This window comes from Paramacrobiotus metropolitanus, unplaced genomic scaffold, assembly GCF_019649055.1.
Source record: "Paramacrobiotus metropolitanus isolate TYO unplaced genomic scaffold, Prichtersi_v1.0 Parri_scaffold0000131, whole genome shotgun sequence".
In the NCBI taxonomy this organism is placed as follows: Eukaryota; Metazoa; Tardigrada; class Eutardigrada; order Parachela; family Macrobiotidae; genus Paramacrobiotus; species Paramacrobiotus metropolitanus.
The window spans coordinates 249827-272189 of record NW_026570351.1 but is presented as its reverse complement, the minus strand read 5'-3'; the positions used below and the strand labels follow the sequence as shown (position 1 = coordinate 272189).

At 43.5% G+C, this 22363-nt stretch overlaps 1 protein-coding gene and 1 long non-coding RNA gene across 5 annotated transcripts; both read right to left on the bottom strand.

Moving 5' to 3' along the window:
* Positions 1-6705: 6705 nt before the first annotated feature.
* On the bottom strand, positions 6706-9485 carry LOC129598854 (uncharacterized). Its single transcript, XR_008691821.1, has 4 exons — positions 9452-9485; positions 9041-9146; positions 8556-8984; positions 6706-8078 (listed from the first exon to the last, which is right to left on the bottom strand). It is a non-coding gene; the product is annotated as an uncharacterized LOC129598854 (long non-coding RNA).
* A 4082-nt stretch (positions 9486-13567) lies between these two features.
* LOC129598853 (uncharacterized) lies at positions 13568-17368 on the bottom strand. Of its 4 annotated transcripts, none has more exons than XR_008691820.1 (4): positions 17119-17368; positions 15052-15110; positions 14236-14425; positions 13568-13937 (listed from the first exon to the last, which is right to left on the bottom strand). XR_008691820.1 is itself a non-coding variant. In XM_055496929.1 (4 exons), exons 1-4 carry the CDS (start codon positions 17224-17226, stop codon positions 13663-13665), a joined length of 663 nt encoding a protein of 220 aa, XP_055352904.1. In that variant the 5' UTR covers positions 17227-17368; the 3' UTR covers positions 13568-13662. The 4 variants fall into 4 exon arrangements, 3 of the variants coding, with proteins under 3 accessions (XP_055352904.1, XP_055352905.1, XP_055352906.1); XM_055496929.1 differs by having other exon boundaries at positions 15021-15110; XM_055496930.1 differs by having other exon boundaries at positions 15087-15110.
* Positions 17369-22363: the final 4995 nt, after the last annotated feature.

Here is a 22363-nt window from a genome sequence, read left to right as displayed (position 1 = left end):
GCACGACGGTAGCCCGTCACTGACGGCGCGGTCAGCGTGCTGCCGACGAGCTGCCGGCGCGGCTGACCAGAACGTTTCGGCAGATAGGATTATCTCCGCGCTTGAAAACAAATCTTTCCGAACGGCGGGGATCAGTCAGCGCGTGTTTATAATGCTGGTATGGCGGTGTGGGCGTCTAGCTGAACATGGAATGCCACTTGTCGCTACGGTGTCTTCGGTACAGGCGCATTCGCGATACTTCAAGCACACTTGAATGACTAGGCATTTGATCTTTTTTTTAATAACAGCAAAATACGTACTTCGTTTTTGAACGGTTTTGTGAAGATAAATTTTTGTGGAAACAATCACCATTCACAATTGTGAATTTTTATATTCATTAAATAAAAAATTATGACTAAGATCGATGTGCAACCTTTATATGCTGGCCTGATTTTGTAATACAGTAAATACGGAATGAAAAAATTCGTTTTTTCTACGAAATATGCACGTACCGTAAAATATGTACTTACTTGTAAAACTTACGGGCAACTAACACTTTGAAAATATTAACAAAAATGATTTGCCATGAGTTTTCGTAAACGTTTTTGTTGATGGCTTTCAGATGGGAGTTCACCCAGTTCCGAGTCAACATGCCAGCTGAAAACCGTGATGAAATTATGCGGTCGCTACGATTGTCTCGCTTATGGCGTCTCCGAATGCTTAATTCTTGACCTTTTCCACCAGAATTTAAGTTATACGCCTCCGCCGTAACCCTAACGCACCTCTTACCTTCACCTTCGCTGAGTTTTGACTAGTGCCATATTAACACCGCCGTGGCGTTTCTGGAGAGCAACGTCGTCATCTGAATGTCACGAATCCACCACAGTGCGGCAGTTCACGCTGGAATTAGTTCACGCAGTTCACGCTGTCGGTGACGGTGGCGGAACAACGCCACCGTCACCGACATCACATTTTCGTTTCGTTTTCGTAAAGCGCGTTTTTGATTTATTGCATCGATAAAGTACTCGTAGTTAATAGTTAGTTAGTAACCAAGCCAAACCAAAAAATATGAATGTATGTAAATAGCATTTATATTTATTGAAAGTATTAACAAGTTTATTTTACACAAAATCAGGAGAAGCCGAGAAGTTAAGGAAATAAGACAGGTTAAGTAATAAACTCGTCTGGTAAATTGGCCAAATTATATAAATAAACAAAATATAATCACGTGAATAAAAAATAAGTTCTGCCAAAAATATGATTACAGAAATACTGAAAATCAAAAACGCTTTTTCTTCCAAAATAAACGGTTTTTGAAGATTTACCTGCAAGTCATAAAAGCTAATACATATTATTAGCCATCACCTCCGCGATAAACCGGCACACATATCCCTGATTTGTCGAGAAAACCAGTGCATTCTAGTCACTGGCATTCAGAGCCTCGTAGCTCCATGTCTTCACAGGCGCCGCATCGTTTTCTCCTTCGTAATAACACGGCTGTATCCGCGGAACCCATGCAGCTGGCACCGTCACACTATGGCTCCATTTGCCGAACGTTTGCGCCGCCCGTCAACATCCCGCGTCCACTTAACTGACGGCATGCGTGAACTCCGTGCGCACGGTACATTGGCCATCCCATTCCGGCTGCATGACTGACAATCGCTGATGTCTAATACCGAACTAATACCAAACTGTACCGAACTAACAGTGCGAGTCTTGGTTTGTACACGTCCCGCAATACGGGCAGACGGGGCAGTCAATTGGCGCGGTGAGCACTTTGATCTTTGATGTAGTTATCCGAACAGGGAAACTGAGGAATAAGACGGACGGATGATCCGGTTGGTCATGCGGTCTCGTTGTAAGACGTCTCTGCGTCTATTGTAAGAACGGCGGGGTTGGCACCCGTGGACAAACGGGCTGCGCGGATCCTTCGTGACGAAACCTTTCACCGTTGTTTTCAGCCAGGCGGACAGGGACGCGCCGTTGGTCGCGGATCTTTTTCTTGATGATAACCAGGTCGTTCTGGAAATCCTGGGTCGCGATGAGGGCCACGGTAAGATCTAGTGAAGTAAAGAGATCTAGTGAAGACAGTCGCTATTCGCAAGTCCATCTTCGTCCTCGCGGCACAGCGCGAAAAGCCAGGTATCCTTCGCGATAAGGACGGATGTAGTGATCGTGATGTCGGTGACTGTGGTGTTGTTCCGCCCGTCTAATTCCACCGTGAACTGCCGCACTGTGGTGGATTCGTGACATACAGATGACGACGTTGCTCTCCAGAAACGCCACGGCGGTGCTAATATGGCGCGAGTCAAAACGCAGCGAAGGTGAAGGTAAGAGGTGCGTTGGGGTCACGGCGTAGGCGCATAACTTGAATTCTGGTCGGGAAAAGGTCATAAAGCATTCGAAGGCACCATAGGCGAGACAGTCCTGGCGACCTCCTAATTTCGTCACGGTTTGTAGCTGGCATGTTGGCCTGGAATTTGGTGGACTTCCACCTGAAAGCCATCAACAAAAACGTAAACGAAAACTCATGGCAAATCGTTTTTAATAATATTCAAAGTTTATAGTGAATTAAGGTGTAAATTGTTAAGTTTTACAAAAGATTATTTTAGGGTGCGTGTATATTTCGTAGACAAAAAGGAATGTTTTCATTCCGCACTTAATGTTGTATTTCAAAATTAGGCCAGCCTATAAAAGGTTACCGCACATCGATCTTAGTTATATTTTTTAAATTAAGGAATACTGAAAACTAAAAATTGTGAATGGTGATTGTTCCCACAAAAATTTATCTGCACAACACCGTTTAAAAACGAAGTCCGTATTTTGCTGTTATTAAAAAAGAGATCAAATTTTAAAGTTGCTTAAAATACCGCGAATGCACCTGTACCGAACACACCGTAGCGATAAGTGGCATTCCATGTACAAGTAGACGGCCCCAGCGCCATACCAGCGTCACATACACGCGCTGACTGATCCCCGCTGTTCGGAAAGATCTGATTTCAAGCGCGGAGATAATCCGATCTGCTGAGACGTCCTGGTCGGCCGCGCCGGCAGCTCGTCGGCAGCACGCCGACAGCGCCGTCAGCGACGGGGATACCGTCGTGCTGCCGCCGAGAGCGCCGCCAGCGATGTGATACACGCACCGACGGTTATGACATCACGATTCCAGTGGGGTAGCGGGCCGCTCCCGTGTTGTTGGTTACAAGCACAGCGTACCATCCGTAGATATCCTGGCATGCAGTATCTATACTGGCGCTTCACGGCGTCGGTTGCGGTGGTGGCAGCCGCTTGGAAGATGGTGGTGAAAATCTGCGGTGTCTCAGATGGAATAGCAGATGAAATGCAGATGGAATCCAGATCACTTACGGATAGAATGATAATTCCTTAACTGGAGCCCTTACTTAACTCCATAATCTTCTGAATAATTCTGATAAAACATAAATTGCTACAGTGGTGCAAAAAATTTATTCTGTAATATTCTCTAGAATACAGAGGTAGAAGAGAAGTTTCACTGACTGTACAATCAAAATTTCCTTTTTTTCTTTACGTTCGAACAGAGATCGTCAGTATTATCAATTTCCGTTGTATCATGCTGCCTGAACGATGTTGCTATTACAACTGATCTCTTGGATTCGATTTTCGAACTGCTTCACTGCGAGCATTGCGTTAAAAAAAGTTACAGTATATTTGTTGTATGTACTTGATAATTGATAAGTATGTACTCTCGTATACACTGCGCAGGTTCGCATGTCCACTATACGTTGATAAATATATACATATATAGATACATAATGTACCTAGTGCGATTGCTCCAATGCAAAATGCCACCGGAAGTCGAAAAAGATTGTGTTACCGAAAATGAAAACTGACATGACATGACGAAAGCTATGAGTGGTCAGAGTTTTAGCTCGGCTCAAAAATTTGCCAGGCTGAGCATTTTGGCTTATCCCCGGTTCGCCAGGTAGCACTTTTTTGACGTGTGTTGGGCAGACCCGAGACGTGACGGCGACAGTATGTTTAAGTAGAGTTATCGCGCAATGTTTGACGTTAATTGGTACGTCTGGAGTACGTAGACTACGTAAAATTACAACGAAATTGTTACAATTAAAACGCATCCGTCCTGGCTCCGTATTTTGACGGTGCTCGGCACATCTAATCCATGAACGCCTTTTTACGAAATCGAACCGGGATCCCGACATCTTCTGAAAATTCCAAAATTCCGGCTTTTTGGAATTTTCGTTTTCCCGGGTTCAGGAGATGTCGAGCACGTCTGAAATTTCAATTCTATTGTGTCGTCTTGCCGTCCTCCTGTTATCTAGCAGTTACGAATATTAGTTTTTGAATTTATGTTTCTCATTGCATTTTCCTACTGCTTTTTTGCAGTCGCACAGCACCTTTAAGTTTGAAACTGCCCAACTTTAAAATATTGAAAATTCCAGTAAAAAAATAGGCGTAAATCGAATTAATGGCGCATTTTGAATTTTGCCCCGAGCGGCAGATTGTCATCGCACGCGCTCTAATAAACAACACATAATTATATAAACAGCAACTTATAAAAAAGAAAGAAATTGTCGTTCATTATGAAAGATGCAGTCCAATACTTGGAAAACTTGGCCATCATGTCAGTCTTGTAAGGGCGGGACGCTCCGCCCTCCTGAGTAGCTATTCGCTGTTTCTGGGGATTTCCACCCCGCACATTGCTGCGCTGTTTTGACGGATCTGCAGCACAGCTGCACTGGCTGCAGGATCCTTCCTCGTTAGTCTGGTGTTACTGCGCCACGGTGCGCATTAGATTCGGCAATAAAGCCTCATCCGGGTTCACGCTGTTCGCTGTCGAGGATACGCGTGGCGCCCATACGGCCCCGCGTTATAGTCTGCACTTGGCGTTCAAGCAGTTCATACACTTAAACAAAAAACTGATGCATATTTTTATCAACGTTATATTGGAAGAGAAAAATTAAAAAGTTTACGTATTCAATAGGAAAAATTCACTATGATCGAGTTAAGTTCAGTACTTCGGTACCATCACTGGTTGATATTCTGTGAACAATAAAATTCTACTGGAAGCGTGGACGAATAAACGTATGACCGCTGTATCTTTATCTCCAACCTGTGCGCAAACGTCAAAATTTTGGAATAATTCCGTGTTGAAACATGTTTCTTTGCTGCTGTGGTTGGTTGTCTAAAGATATTTCCGAAATGATCTTTGCAAAACATATTACAGTGCGTCACAGTCGATAAATAAGCAGTTTCAACCTTGTACAAATAATTTATATTTTGCAAGAGTTCTGGCTGGGCAAAGGAAAATGCACCGATGGGTTCATTGTAAGACCGGAGCGCAGCACTTAGTTCACTTAGGCCTTGTCCCGATTTCGAAGCGAATATCGCTATGGTACGGTTGCTCAGCCGCACGAGGTGGCTATATGCAGTGGCCACGCCCACAGATACGGTACGCGAAGCCACCTCGCGAGGTGGAGTTGCTGTATCGCAACGAGATTCGCTTCGAATTCGGGACGAGGCCTTGGTGCGCAGCACTTAGCAGCGTAATGTTCTAAGTTTAGGAAGTTTCGAAAACTTACTTGTTTTGAAAATATATTTTTTTGTTGCTTGTAGTATTCTTCAAACTTTTTTAATATGGAATGTTTAACAAACATGGCAAAACAAAACCGAAATGACTACAGCGCTATAGCGGACTTTCTCATGTGATTGCTCGTGATTTAAGATTTTACCGCTACTTGCACAGATTACTGGATTTTAATTGTTAAACCAAGTAAATCGTTTCCAGTTAAAGCATTAAATTACTGATTTTTCGCTATATGCAATTATGCAACTACACCTTGTTTTTTTTTCAAGGTCATCTTAAGATTTATCGTTCTACCGGCATCTGTGAGCGGGCTCAGGAGCTATTCCTTTTCACGCAGCGCTATATTATTGGAAAAATAAAATTAGTACAGTAAACATATTTCAAGGAAAAGGTCTAGTTACGCCTGGCTGCATACTTTATTCGCTGCTTGGCAACAGAGTAATTAATTTTATTGTTGCGGCCGAATAGTTTTTATGCGCTCACTTGTTCAGTGGAAGACGATGCATATCGTACACTTGTACAGTGTACAACGTACTGTATAAAGATTTTGGTGGTTGTAGCAGCTAACAATATATGCCAGTATAACAATATTATAAGTACTGTCACGACATGACAATATTGTCTTTATCGTTGAGCCTTACTTAGTCACTTATACAAGTACGGTATAATCATGAAATCAGTTTTAAATCCAATTTGGCCCACCGTGCCACACGCGCACGGCTGCGGCGCACAGCTGCGGCGGAGCTTAAAGTTTGCCTCTGCGGCACCTTGACCTTTGCCATCAATGGTGCAGCCGTGCGAGGGAATGGACACCATTTTCCAGAATCATAAACAGACAAATGTTACGCTAAAATAGTGTTTAAATTACTTGGCGGCAGCTCGTGACCTTTCGGTTTACGTGTCACTCAGCACTTCCAGGAATTTTGCAATATTTTAAACAAATCAAACAAATTTCTGCACTACTTTGACAAAACTTTGTAAAATGTTTCAGATTTAAACCTGTTAGCGTAGACTTGCATCCGCTCGCGCTGCTGCTGAGAGAACCACCCGTGGAAAAGTTTCTAAAACGTTTTCGTTGTACAGATGTTCCAGTCGGACGCTGATATTGGTACAAGTACTTATGTACATTGTTGTATTCTTGATCGAAAACACAGTGCAGCAGAAAATAGTGATGGCCATGTGGACGTACAAATAACCGTGTAATGAACAACAAAACGAAGATGTTTGCCAGTACAACGAGAAATGCCCTGCTTCAGCACTTCAAGTACCGCAAAAAATGTGCATTTATTATAAAACCTGCACCAGAAATAAAATCATATTTACTAATGTCGTTTTACCTTTGAGTTACAAATCACAAAATCATAACTATAAATAAATTATTTCTGCAATTTTATTATTTCTGAAATTTTTTAAGGAAGCAATTTTGCCTTATCCTCCGGCGCCAGGATCTCCTTGACAGTGGACAGTGGTTCCTTCGCGCAGTTCCTCATCTCCTCATGGCTGCACCGCGAGAACACCCCATCCCTGACCGTCTCGCTCACCGACCTTCTACGGGGAATTGTGATGGCGCTCGGATTCTTCGTCACGAACCCGTTAACCGAGGCTTACAAGTTCCAACCACGTGGAAAGGAACAGGACGTTGGTCACGAGGAACTTTTTCGTAATGTATACCAAGTCGTTCCGGAAATCCCGGTTCGCGGTGATCGCCACGGTAGAATCGTAGCCGCTGGTGCACCAGTTGCAGACGGCGATGTGCACAACTTGAATGTCGGCGTACGGATCGGTCCGGCCGAACCATAGCTGCTGCGCGGTTTGTGCGGTACCCGTCCTAATTGTCCTGCGGATACCATGGTTCCGTCCGCTGAGGCGAAGATGGTAAGCGGACATAGATTCCTGTCGCCCATGTTGGTCATGGCTTGCTGAATGTTACAAGCGCCGGGAGTTGGAACAGGTCCACCCAGTCCACCCATGCTGTCGATCAGAACCGGTTTTTTTAACTGGATGATGTCATACGCGGTTGCAGTGCCGTAGTAGATCTTGTTAGGATTGGCCACCAGGTAAAGGTCACCGGTCACCGTCAACTGGACCGTTAGCCGGTAAACGGGCTCTTCCGGCTTGGTAGATGGTCTGCGGAAGGATGGCAATAACGACAGTCAGCTGCCCGCCAAGCAGTGGAAAAAGGAGGGTGGATTCCTGGCAATTAAGATGAAGGATTTTGTAATTGGGATGCCGGTGGCGTTGGTCCGCACTTCTAATTCTGCCGCGGCGCTTTGGTGAATTCATCATCGGAGCTGAGGATGACGCCGTTCTTCGAAACACCAACTGCGGTCAAATACAGCGTCTGCAAAAGTAATTGGTGCGTTATGGTTGCGACGAAGGCGTCGGGCGTTGACTTGGATTTCGGTAGGGAAAAGGTCAACTAGGTTTCGGCCACACCGTAGGTCCGTAGCCGAGATAGTCGCAAGGACCGCCTAATGTCAGTTTTCAGACAGTTCTGAACTGAACACACATCCACCTATACGTCAACGACAAACAATGATGCTAAAGGTCACCGTACAACAAGCTTAGACAAGAGTTTGCGTGAATTTATGTTTATTTTGTTATCAGAAATTTTCCAGTTGATGGGGCAAATGATTGATTACAAAATTGTTATGGAACATTTTCTAAGACTTGTTATTTTATTGATACCACATATAAAGGTATGCGCTTGTAGCGCTTTAAGCGCTGTATAAGTACGTGTACCCAAAATGTTGCAAACGTAATTGAAATTATGTAAGCCTGTATATTGTACCAGCTTCAAAAAAGTACTCGTACATTAGTCCCTACAGAAGTTAACTGAAATGTTTAGATTATGGAACGATTATTTTGAAGTCTACAATTTTTAGTATTGTGCAGTTCTCATAAAAAAATGACAAGACAAGTATTTAAGTGCTGTGTACGCATTTGCCATGATAATCTCGCTATCTCGCAATTGTTTATGCGCGGAACGCACCTGCCTACCTGCCCGCACACACCGCAACGATTATAGGCATTTTGCGGATAGGTGAACGTCCACAGCGCCTTCCGGGCATCATAGACCCGCGCGGATTGATTCAAGCAGAAGACAATTACATCAGGCTTATTGGGAAGGTTTGCTTTCAAGTTCGGCGATAAGCCCATCGCCTGAAACGTCTTGTTCAGCTGCGCCAAGTACGCCGACGACACCGCCGCCGTCTCGGCATCCTCCTCCGCCCGAGCGCGCTTAGTCCATGCGCTGACGGTTGAACGTAGCGATTCCATTGGAGATCACGAGCCGCTGGCGTGGTCTTTGTTGCATGAACAGCGTACCGTCCGGAGAGATCCTGGCAGTAGTTATACTGCAGCTTCACGGCGTCACTTGCGGTGGTGGCGCTGGCGGCCGCTTGGGGGTGATGGTGACGACCTACGATCGAGGAAAAGTAAGTGATGTCTAGTAAAGGAGCCGCGCAGGATTGCTACCTTTGCAGGTGCAGTAGTTGGGCGGGGCTACCTGCCGCGTGAGGGAGGCGTCACGGACCTCACGGTTAATGTTGGCAGAAGAGTCGTCCATGTGTGGTACCAGTGGCTACAACAAAACACAGAATAAGTGGGGATTCTTTATCGGTTAGTAATAAAAAACTGAAAACAAGTAGGTCAAAATGCGAGATAAACTCAGCAAAAAATATAAAACAGCTTAAACTTCTAGAAGCAAAAACAGTTTAATATCAAATTTTCGTGCGATGCAAGTACAATTCAGGTGAAGGGAACAAGGAAGAAGAACAAGGGCAGTAAAGTGCATACTGCAGCAAGCAATGGTAGGCGCAATTTCGTGAAAATGGCAAAACTCCGGCTAGATTGGTGTCACCAGTTTTTGACATGATGGGCCTATACCTGAATGCTGGTTTTTAGTCTGGACCTTTTATAAACCGCCGCCAGCGTTACCAAATCCAACACTTCATACCGTTTTCAGCAGATAACTCACCGTTGACTACTTTGTACGAGTATATTATGGGTATATTGTGGCGGTGTTCTCCCATAGCACTGCATGACCCGGCATACATTATTTCACAAGAGCTGAAGAAATTATGATGTTTTGTACAGTTTCGAAACATATATTCGAAAAATTTACTTATTTGCGAAATTTCACGTAAATGCGTACCGGGGCCAGAGGCCGAGATTTCGCTTGTCATTGTACTAAAATTCTACCAACCGGGATGAGAGCTTTAAATAATCGAGGAGGATTGCCTACATTAAAAAGGGGTGCCAAATACTGCCAATCACTCTGTACATAGTCCTGCTACGCTTCGGTCATGCAGTGCCCGCAGAAAGTGATTGCACTTTCCTAGTAGTGCTCTTTGTGCGATCACTGATGTGGTCGCAAAGGTATGCACTGGAAACCGAACGCTTATCAAAATCATCAAGCAGTGGTTGCAGTTACTGTATCTCGAAAAACTTTACACCGCTCGCGTTACAGCACAGATAAATGCTGTAGTCAATCGTTTGTCGGAGGTATTGTCAAGTTTATTTGGCTACTAATCTGAAAATCAGAAACAGTACTAGTGTAGCGGAGCGGAGCAGACATTAAACGTTTTAGACTAATAAAAGAGTTGCTTCTTTCGGCAAAATGGATTGAGTAAGTACAGTGTATAGGTATGCGGGTACAGTACGACCTCCAACAACAAAACGTAATACACACTGTGATTAAACGCAAGATACAGCATTAAAGTCAACCTGCGATGAAGTTACCGTTTGTTGTATGTATAATTATTATAGCGCATGTTAGTGCACTGGAGTATGCAGTGAAATTCAAGAACAAACTGCTTATTGTGATTACGCGTATTACGATTACTCTGTCATGCCAACAGTTCTCGGTACATACTATAGCGTAGTTTTCATAGGTCTTGGGTTTTTCATGTCAACAAAAAGACTCCTGCAGGTTGTCGGTCAGCAGAATAGTGGTTAGCGCATTGTCGGTGTGCTGTGAGGAGATCAGAACAACACCCTCGTCATTTAAATCGCCTGGCTCTTAGGGCCATGACCAGCCGGTCACATATGACAACTGAGTCGATCAGCAGTTATCTTGTCATAGGTTTTATAATAGTAGTAAACCAAGAGCTTCGGTTTTGCGCATTTATGCAGTTCTCATAAATCGTGCTTTAATTCACGGTTGACTTGGCAAGCCAATCGTTGATGCCCTTAATTTAGCAGTCAAACCGCGGATGGCAGCACACCTGTAAGAAGATCGACGCTTCTGTATTAGTACATCAGCCAACCGATGGCGGTAGCACATCTTGCATGCTGGCGCAAAGTTCTAACTTCTAACCATAAGTATGAAAACTGCATAAAGGCGCTAGAAACAAATGAAAGCTAAGAGAAAACAACAAGAATCGAAGAAAACTTGAAAATCAACGTTTCAAATCGAGCAGCAAGTTGTCCGTCAACAAAAATGTTTCGACAAACTTTCGTGTGTGAAGTTGTGAACACTTTCGTAGAAAAGCGAATTGTCGGTCAGCGAACTGTAAGTCGGCGAATTGTACTCTGTCGCCTGCAGAACGCCAATGCCCATGGACGGTCTACAGCATAAATACGTTTAATTCTGCAATAATTAGGCAAACAGTTATTACGTAAAAGCAATAACTTTATTAAATAGCTAAAAAAAGTGCTTTAAAACAGCAATATAGAAGTGGTCAACACATTGACCACTGGTCAGCATAAAATTAAAAGCTGCCAAAGCCCGTTTCCATGTGTTTGGACCACTACTACCCAATAAAATACATAAAACAAATTACGCTGACGATACTTCTTTGCCATAACGCTTATTACAGTTACATATTATGAAACGGCATAAAGTACTCCCTATGAAGTTTGTCATTGCACTTGCTGCATTTCGACGAGTTTATGATGCTGTGTCGTCCGCGGTTGCACTTTTCCTGGGTTCAGGCGCAATGGCAGTATCAAAAAACGTTGGGGATGGTGCAGCTGCAGTGGTGATAGATTCAGATATAAGCGGTCACTATGCGCTAGCACTTTTTTTTGAAAGGCACAAGTAGCCGCAAGTAACCCGTAAGGCTGCCCGCGCAGGTCAGCATCACCCATGACAATGTTCACATTACAAGTTGCAATCACTTAAATTTGCAAATGCCAGTGGCTGGTCGAAATTAAACTCATATTTTTTAAAGCTATCGGGCTCCCTCACTTTGAGAGACTCTCAAGCGATGCATCGCTAGCGTAAAAGGAAACGGGCAGAACTCAAAGTGCTGTGCTGCCATTTTATATCGTTACCGTACATACACTGTTTCCTTGAACGTTTTATTGTCCAGAGGCAGACAACGTTTGAGACAATTTTGCTTTTTTGCCGACCGCCCGGGGGGCTGATCAGAAAAGGGGCTTTTTGCCAGCTTCCGACAATTGTGACCGTGTGGCGCACGTTTGTGTACAAACCGACAAGAGCTTGATCCGATTACGTAATAAAGCGCTGCTGTCGAGATTGCACCCGCCCGTGTATTCAAAACCCTTCAACGGCGTTTAGCAGGCGACACACGTTTTTGACGGACTGTGGTCATCTTTGGTTCATACTGCCCGATGATCTCCCCGTCCAGCGCCGAGATGACGTTCTTCACGGCCTCCCCGTTGACGCTGGGCGCCAGGGTGACTCTGGGGTAATGACTGACGGCGCCCCGGACCTCCTGCGATCCCGAGGCCTGTCCCGCCGTTCCCGGCTGGGCGGCCTCCACCGTCGAGGGGCCAGCGACGGATTCCGATGTTTTCTGCATTTTACGGAGGTTTTCGTGGCTGGAGGAGGGGGTGGGGGACGGGGAATGCGGACGTTAGAAACTGGTCGCAGCAAGCGTTGAGGAACCCGACACAGGTGGTTCACTGCTTTCCTCTCCTGATTTCGGGTTGTTGGAGGGGCTGGCGGTGTTCTCCACAACAGAAGCAGGATCTTCACGCTGATGGGGTTCTTGCGGAACGTCAGGATTTGCATCAGTACCGTCCATCTTTTGCCGTGGAAAGCGAGAACAGCCGAAGAAAAACCGAGAATGCTTAGCCGTGAACTTCCGTTGTTACGTTCAGTAATTGTTTTACGTCAGTAAGAACGTCCACGACCGCGCCGTTGCCGGTCGTGCCAACCTTTCATCCCATCAGCCCATACAACATCGTGGTACGGTCAATACGCCAACCCACTAGAACGCCGGCATAACCGCCCGCGTTACATAGCGCTCCTGTAAAACAACCATACCACCCGCGATTTCCCAACATCGCCACTTTCCACACCAGCCGCCGGAAGTTTCAGGCCTAACTAACCATTTCGTGAGTGTTTTACAGTGCAATTTGGTACCCGCGAAAATTGCAACTATCAAATTTGATATTTAGTGAGATCAACCACCTTAATACTGCGAGTGACATTTTCAGTTCTTTTGTCGGACTTTTGACGGTTCTTCCTTTCTTGATGCAAGTACTGCAATTACATCCGACACTATTTACCGGTCGTTTACTTTATGTGCATGCACTGCAACGTAAGCGTATACGTAATTAATTCATATTTATCCGTGTAATTCCGAAATTACTGGCGCAGATAGCCACGTAGGTAGTACACCTTCGCTAACTTATTATATCTTATTTACGTAGTTTTTCGGAAATCTTTTTGAATTACCCATGTACTTGTGCCGTGTGCGCACTGCGCATGCAATAACGCCAACCGCGTTTTCGTCATTACTATGTTTACCGAACGTAGCTTAACGCGTGAAAAATGCGCCATCAACGAACGCTAGTGCTACCAATATTGTACACAGAACCTAAATAAAGGGCTTGCCCCATATATAACCACCATGGGAATCAAAATTCAAGTGCAGTGGCTGCAAACGCCTTCTTATACTTTGTTTGACGATCTACTTCCTCATTTTTGTATAAGTACTTCCTTATACAATAGCTTTTACTTCCTTGATAACGTCATTTTTTTACTTCCGTAACGGACGGACAGATTGACATTTTTTAATTTCGGCTGAATATAGCGCATGTTAGTTCGGCCTTCGCTGCGGCCGATAACTTTATTTGTCCGAATTTTTCTATAACAAAATTTTTCTACTTATTTTCTTGGACGATTATTCTGGGCGCCAAAACTTTTTATCACCGTTGGCCGCGGGTGTCATTCCCGCTTCTTCGTACAGCCAATCAGGACCACGTGCTCCTGAGCTGTGCAAGATGTCGATCAAGCGCGGGGCAATGTGAACATCTCGGGATGTGTAAAACGTGGTGGTGAGGAATTCGTTGCCGACGCCACTAGTTCGTCCAATGCGATGAGCGTAATCGTCCATGTCGGCCGCCGTGCGCGGCAAATCCCAGTAGATGACATGTTCCACGTCCGGAATAGCTAAACCTGCACAAAGGAAGAGCTTAAAGCGTCTTCCAAGGTCGAATTTTGTAGGTTTATGTTTTACAAACGAAAACAGTTTCGGAATAGCTCTAATTTTTCCCGTTACTTCTCACGACATTATCCGACGATACAGTAACAGTCCACGCATTCAGCAATACAGTAAAACGTATACAGTGTTAACAATTAATGTAAAAAGACTGCAAGGATTTTATTAATTTAGTAAAACAACACGCGATTGTGTACGAAGTCAATCGAAAATGCAGTTACAATGGGAAGTAGCAAGTGTATTCAGTTTTATTACCACGGGCAGCAACATTAGTGGCCACCAACACCGCTTTTCGGCCGGACAGGAAGTCAGCCAAAGCTATTTGGAGTTGTGCCTGAGAACGGTTTTCATTCAAGGTGGTGCTGGAAATATTGCTGCACGCAGGCTCCAGAGCTAGTTTATCGGATTCCTCTTTTCCGTGAACAACAATGAGTGTTTTCTCACACTGAAACGAATGCCCAAACAAAATCAAGAATAGCAAAACTCAACATCAACACTACAACTTCACCACTTTAACTAATCATCTCTATATATTAATAAAATAAGCCTTAGCGGATTCCATACAAAGCTCCCTTTTCTGAGCGACACACTTAACGAAACTTGGGTGTCTATATATCATTCGATAGCGCCAGGTTTGCAGATGGCGCGACAAGAATCAGTTTTTGAAAAAAATGTAAAGTTTAAAAAAGAAGTTTAAGAAAAGCTAACATACAAAGTCTATGGGAAAAGTGAGGAACCCACCACTGCTAAATCGACCACCCCACCACTGTCTTGAGTCGACAGCTGAAACGCCGTTCCTCAAGCTCTTCTTCGAATGGGGTGCTTATGTAATGACATGTATCACCTTATAGCCGTGGTTTAGATATTTTTACCAGAAATTTTTGTTTGCAAGACAGTTAAAGCTGAAGAAGTCAGAAAGATGAGTCAAAGCAGTCCGCGAGTACGGAACAGCTGCAAACTCAGTTTTTAAAGCAGTTGTTCGAGCTTCTTTATTGTAGCGCCTCCAAGGGCGGATGCGCGTGCCGTTATCACTTGCCTACCGTACAACCGCGTAAAATCCATACTACTGACGTGTGGGAGTAGGATACACGCCGGGATGTACGTACGGATGCTGACTGTCCGCCTTCCGCCTGCAACATAACAGATAATCTAGTCAATCTCTACTGTGATTTGCTGTCCTCTTTTACTAGCGGTGTATATGATGTCATAACGCAGAGTCTAGATAAGTTTTGGTTGCCGCTAATATCGGTAGCAGTCGCTAATCAGTAGTCTGAGATTCACTTCTGAGACTGCTTTCTAATTACGATTTCCTTGTGTTGCGTACTGTGTTGTGAATTGGATTAAAGAGGCAGCAATACTTGTTCCTACGGAAGTACATAGTCGCTCCCGGATTATTGCTAAAATGTACTTTATTTGTAAACGACTGCAGCATACAAATCAAAAAACATTTATTAGTTAACCAAACGGTGAAAGAAGAATTTATTATCACAACAGAAAGAGCTCAGTAAACTTTTCAACTCCGTCCATTGTTCCGAAAACTGAAGCCGCATTTCCCCGCTGAATCTCCAGGGACAGTCGCTGTCGAAGAAATTCATGGGAGCGAGCCTCTCCAGTTTGATTACGTAAACGCTTCCCGATTTCCTTGATAATAGCAGTAGCTGACGGTCCCCATGGGCCCATTGTTTCAAAAACAATGGCTGCGAAAATGTAGCGCCCACTCAGGTACGAGTACAAACTGGCTTTCCTTTCTTCTGCCTGTACCGCCGCCGATCCGGGAGTCGACGATGTAGACCTTATATGGGAAGCAGCAACCGTATCGACACAAGTGACATCCCATGCCAAGCACATACCCCTCTGCCATGCAAACGTTGTGCAGCCGTCTGGGCGTCGTTCGCTCGTATGTGAAGTGCCGCGTGGTTCCAGTTTAGCGGGGAAGCCGGCAGAAACAAGGGCGCGGCATACAATGTTATTGAGCCCGCCGTGCCGTGGGTGTCTGCCGGCTGAAAAATTATTGCTTAGTATACAGGTTTGCTCGCGTCACAATTGACCTAGCTCTTGCCGATCCTCACAGAACCTGCGACCGGAGATTGTGGTTAGTCTTCTGCTTAGGGATTCCTGAGTTCCTGTGTTCCTGAATCGTTCGTATTTCCACCATAGTTTATCTGTTACAGTTTGAGATGAGAGTTGCCTACCGATTGAGCATTACAGGCGTGGAAGAGTAAAGATAGTTCATGGAACCTTAACCGGTGTGAACGCTTATATACACGACACTACGGTGGCACCGTAGTATGGATTTTACGCGGTTGTATTAGAATGTGGTGCAAGTAGCGGAAGTGCGAATTATTCACGACGCTGCTGTGAAATTAAATGATTATTATTAACTAATTAATTAGTTAATTTAAATATTATTCACGACGCTACTGTGAAACGACGCTATTGTAACAGAAGGCGAAGCCGCAGGTGACCCCGAGCGCCGGCGCTAGGGAGCTTGCGGAGCAGCAATACAGATAGGACTCATGCGAGTATAAGATAATAAGCGAGACACAATCAGACACTGCGTCTTGAGTGACTGCGTCTGCGCATTGTTACCGGACAAACTGAAATTTAAAAACCGATGACTGGAAGTAAGTATGTTAATGACTTGATAAGTGTGGCTGCACTGGCTGGCCAAAATTCTAATACTTAATAACGGGCAATATTTTACAATTCAAAGATACCGAATAGCAGACTGATAAAGAAAAAAACTCAAAAGAATTTCTATAAAACAGCATATACTATTTAAACGGCAAGTTTTGAAGTTTATTACGGTTTTCTCTGCAGTGCACCGATCGCCGATCGGGAAAATGTTAACACAGAACTGTCAATATAGAATCTTCGGTAAAACAGTGAACCCAGCTACGACTACGAGTACAGTAGCAGCACCTTATTTTAAAATTTGCAAAATTTAAAATTTTTAAATTTCTAAGCATGAATGAATACAACGAAAGCGTAGAATATATCTGAATTTGACAACGTACGTATCTTAGATGTCATGAACGATGATATTTCTCTGCTGCATTTTAATCTATCACCGATTTATTCCGCGCAGTTTGTGCGGGGTCTGCTAGTTATAATTATCAGAACAGTGGAAATTCATACCTGGCCATTGTTCAGCTCCTTTCGTTTCTCCAGAACTTTATCTAATATTTCTCTTTTTTCGGACCGACCATCGCATTTAATAATCTCATTTAGATTCATTAATCGCATTTAAACTTAATTTTAGAAATTTATTTCGGCATCGGACATATTTCAGTCGCGCAATCGGATAAATTAAGCGGTGGATTTTATGTCGCAGGTTGCTTTCTGCTTTGTTTGTTTCGTTCTCCGGAAAAAATTTCAAAATTTTATAACTGCGGGAATTTTAGTTCCAAAATGAAATATCTCGAAATATACAAACAAGTAACGCGAAATACGTTGCTAAGCACTTTAATTATTTAATACGAGGAGGAATTTAGTGCTGAGTCGGCAGCGAGTTTGTAGCATACAGTTAAACTAAACACCTAGTCCAATGGAGGAAGATTTAGCCGCCAACCGTGGAGGGTTGCTTTAACCAGCATGCGTAGTCGCCGACCAGTGTCAGATAAAACGGTTGACGATTACGTAGCTGTTGGTTAGGGCAACCATCTACGGTTGACGGTTAAATCAACCTTTATTGGATTGGGTGTTCCGCTTAATTGTGGGCGATAAGATCGCTGCCGACTTAACACTAATCCTCCTCGTATATAACGAGAACGAGAACCGTGCGGGATTGGAAATGTTCGCCAAAGTCACCCAACCACCAAACCTGGCATCTCCTGCCCGAACACAACAGCCAGTCGCCTTATGTTTAGTTTGCCGCAGCCCGAACTGTCGGTGGAAAACAACCGGATTTACAACTGATTGATCCCTGATCCGGCGGGAACGCTTGGTATGACAGCGATATTGGCAGAACTGTTTTTGTTGGATTTTCCGGCAGGCGGTGGGGTTGCCACTGCGACAGAGGGTGTTTAGCACCCGAGACCATATGGCTCTGTTGTGTAGAATTTGTAAGGGTAGTCTTTTTTGTAGAAGCAGTAGTTTAGCCATATGTGTCCTGTCAAGGACGATTTTCGGGTTGGGTGTTTCGATATAAATGAGGCCGCTTTTGAAGTTCTCTGACGAAGTGATTTTGGATTGGAAGTTATCGGATGGGGGAGGTTGGTATTTCCTGGTGATTGGTGGTTTTGTGAAGCATAGTGTGCTGTGGGTATATAAAAGGAGATCGGAGTGCGGTGGAAATTTAGTTGGTTAAGGGAAGTTGTGAGAAGTTTGTTGTGTGGATTGTGTTGTAAGATCTTATTTTATAGTTAGAATTGTAAAGGTTGTTGTAGTAAGGTGGAGAGTGATTTGGAGTGCCTGGGAAAAGGTGTTTGAAGGGATTTTGGCAGATTTGTGACAAGTAAGGTTTATAGTGAAATTTTTTTAAATTATTGTTAATTTTTTAATGTATTTGGTTTCTTAAGTTAAATAGATCAAGAGATATTAAGGAATAAATAGAGTATTGGTTGGCTTTTGACTTTACGGCAGTGTGGTTAAAAAAGAGAGTTTTAAGGAAGTTAGTATTAAGGAGGTTAGTTAATTTTTTTTGTAATTTTATACAGTATATCTGTATATTCGGATGTTTGGTGTGTAGATGCTGTTGGGAGTACGTTTATAAAGTGGAAAAATTAGGTGTGCATTGGCAGACCGGAGTGCAGCAGCTTTTCGCTTGTGGGAAAGAAATAATTTTTAACGTGCTACCATTAGCACTTTTAGTATTTAACATTATCAATAATTTAACCTAACAATATAACGAGCCAGGAATATTTTCGTATTGACCTTTGATAACAATCTTTCGTAACGGACAGAGATACATTTTTGCATTGGCGCTGAACTTAGAGGACTTTCGCTACGATTTAAGAAAGGAAAGATTGCGAAAGATTTGCTTCTACGAAAGATTTGATTCTCCGAAAGATTTGCATTAACTGTTATAGCATCATTGAGTTTTAGAATGTCAAAAGATGTTGGAAATGAGTGATTTGGATAGGCGGAAGTTGAAATGAAAATTATCTCAAGGTATAATGAGTTGATTAATAGGGTGGTAGAAATAATATTTATGTTAATAAATGATGAAAGATATTACGTAAGAAAAGGAAAATATGGAATATATGAAGGAATATAGAAAATATAGTACGGAAAATATGAAAAAGGATATTGTGGTAAAATATAGTAAGATTAAGTAACATTATAGGAAATTTATTTGGCATTATGCAGTTATGTTGTGTAGATATTGTATTTAATAAAATCAAATTAAAGAAACAGGTGGATGTAGTGTTCCGTATGGTTTATTGTATAGTATATGGTGCGTATAATGTACTGTAAAGTTGACTGGTTTTATGGTATGAATCTGGGTATATTATGGACTAAATATGGTTATGGATGAATGAATATGTTGAGATTATGTGTGTGGGAAAAAGATATTTTGAAGAAACAGGTGGGTGTAACGTTCCATATCATTCAGTATTTTAGGGTATTTTGATTCGTTTTGAGATTGGCAAGCGAAGTTGGAGTTATAAGAGACAGGTGGGTGCAGTGTTCCGTTTAGAAGTTTACAAATGTTTTTTATTGTAGATTAAATTTGGAAAAATTTGGAGAACATGATTTTCATTCCGATTTTTGTTCCGGTTGTTTGGTTGTATGTTGGAGTTGTTTTTGTATACATGCCATTTCAGGTGTATGGTTATTATTGGTAAGTGTTCTAATTTAATTTGAATGTGCAAAAATTTTTATTTGCTGGTTTTTTAAGGTATTGAAAGGAAAGTGGGGGACAAAAATTTGGGTAAGTTATACAAAGATGGAAAAAAGAGGTGTTAAGCGAAAGTGTGAAAAGAGTAAAAAATGTACAAATGTGTGCAATTGTGTGCAATTGTGTATTAAAAGAAAGAAAAGAGTAAAAGATTGTGTATTATTATCTATGGGATGTCATTATATTGAATTTACTCGTTTGATATTTGTAAAGTTTGTATCTTAGTATTTTTCTTATATTGTACTACACTATTATTTTGTTATTTTATATTGGTTTTGTAGTAAAAACCTTTTAAAAATACCAATAAATAAAGGACGAAATAAATAAGGCAATTTGTTTGTTTTCAAGTTTGAGAAGATCATAATATTTTATAAATATGCGACCTACTGAGTCCAAGTAACAAATTACTGGCAGCTGGGAACCTTTAATAGGTATCATGGTACGAGTACAAAATATGCATTAGAACAAAACGGCATTAACGAAAAAAACAGTTGTTTTATGCTATCCTGATCGGGAATTATACCGATTACACAAACGGAAAGTCAGCTGATGTGTGGTAACAATACAGTAAGTGAAAGTTGTATTTTAAAATATGCTCCCAACTACGCCCAACCAACAGTTACTGCCAGCTCGTAGGAGGTGGCATTTAGAGTCAGGTGTGTGTTATAAATATGCGCCCAACTGCGCCCAACCAACAGTTACTGCCAGCTCGTAGGAGGTGGCATTTGGAGTCAGGTGTGTGTTATAAATATGCGCCCAACTGCGCCCAACTAACACTTACTGCCAGCTCGTAGGAGGTGGGATTTAGAGTCAGGTGTATGTTATAAATATGCGCCAAGTCAATATGGTCAATCTCCAAGAAGCAGCCGCCGCAGTGGGTTTGCGACTTAACACGGCCAAGTGCGAATTGTTTGTTGATGGTGGAACTCATGGAGAGCGGGAAAAAGTAACCCAGTTATTTCTGAACGCGGTACCGGACATTCGAATTTCCAAACCGGAAGAACTGGAGCTGCTGGGCTCTCCCTTGCTGAAGGAAGCGATATCGGGCGCGTTGATGAGAAAGGTCGGTCAAGCACAAGTGCTTGCCGACCAGCTCGGTATATTGCCTTCACACCAGGGTCTGTTTTTGCTAAAGAACTGTTTGTCGCTGCCGAAATTGTTGTATCTTCTTAGAACGTCACCGTGTTGGGAATTCCCAGATGAACTGAAGAAATTTGACGAAGTCATCCGAGTGAAAACGGAACAGCTGACTAACGTAGCTATGTCCAGCCCAGTATGGGAGCAAGCCTCTTTACCCACAAAATTTGGAGGCCTTGGACTGATCAGCGCAGCGGGCGTAGCGTTGGCCGCGTACACCTCATCAATTTACGGAGCGGCCGACATGGTGTGCAACATCACAGGCAACGCCACCGTAAGAGACAAGGCCAATCAGCTAACCGAAGAGTGGACTGGACGTTATTCTCTGGAACCCCCGCAGATGGAAAGACGCCGTTACCAGTCAGTATGGACAGCATTACAGCACACCCAGACAGCAACCCGCATGATGGAGAATGCCGACGTATTTACCTCAGCTCGTTTGTTGGCTGCATCCTCACCGGAGTCGCGTGCCTGGTTGGCTGCTTTGCCTGTATCAATATTTGGCAATTTACTGGAGGACACTCATTTACGAATTGCCGTGGCGCGGCGGCTTGGAGCTCCGGTATGCCAGCAACATGTTTGCCGGTGTGGCAGTGATGTAGACAGCCTCGGCCACCATGGATTGGTATGCAAGCTAGCGAAAGGAAGGCATGGTGTCCACGCTGCTTTGAACGAAGCAACCAAGCGCGCGTTGAGCTCGGCAAAAGTGCCATCGTCACTGGAGCCGGCGGGCTTAGACAGAGGCGACGGAAAGAGGCCCGACGGAGTGACAGCGTTTCCTTGGAAAAATGGCAAACCGCTAGTATGGGATGTAACCGTGGCAGATACATTCGCCCAAACGTACATTGCCCAAACATCTAGAGTGCCGGGAAGTGCAGCGGAAATTCGCGAAGACCGGAAAATAGGAAAGTATAGCGGGTTGGGAGACCGTTACATCGTCCAACCGTTGGCGTTTGAAACCACGGGTACATTCGGACCACGGACGAAGAAATTTTTTAAAGAGCTGTCGAGAAAAATCAGCGACTGTACGGGCAACCCTCGGTCAGGGGAGTTTTTGCGGCAGAAAATTGGTATCGAGATTCAACGAGGAAATGCAGTTTCTGTTCTCGGTACATTCAGCGACATGGTTGAAAAAGAAGACGTGTATTTTGCATTTAAATTAGCTGAACGTGAATGATGTGGAATTTTGTTATTGTTACTGTGTAATAAGCGATGTAACCATTAAAGATTCTTACGATCAATATGCGCCCAACTGCGCCCAACCAACAGTTACTGCCAGCTCGTAGGAGGTGGCATTTGGAGTCAGGTGTGTGTTATAAATATGCGCCCAACTGCGCCCAACTAACACTTACTGCCAGCTCGCAGGAGGTGGGATTTAGAGTCAGGTGTGTGTTATAAATATGC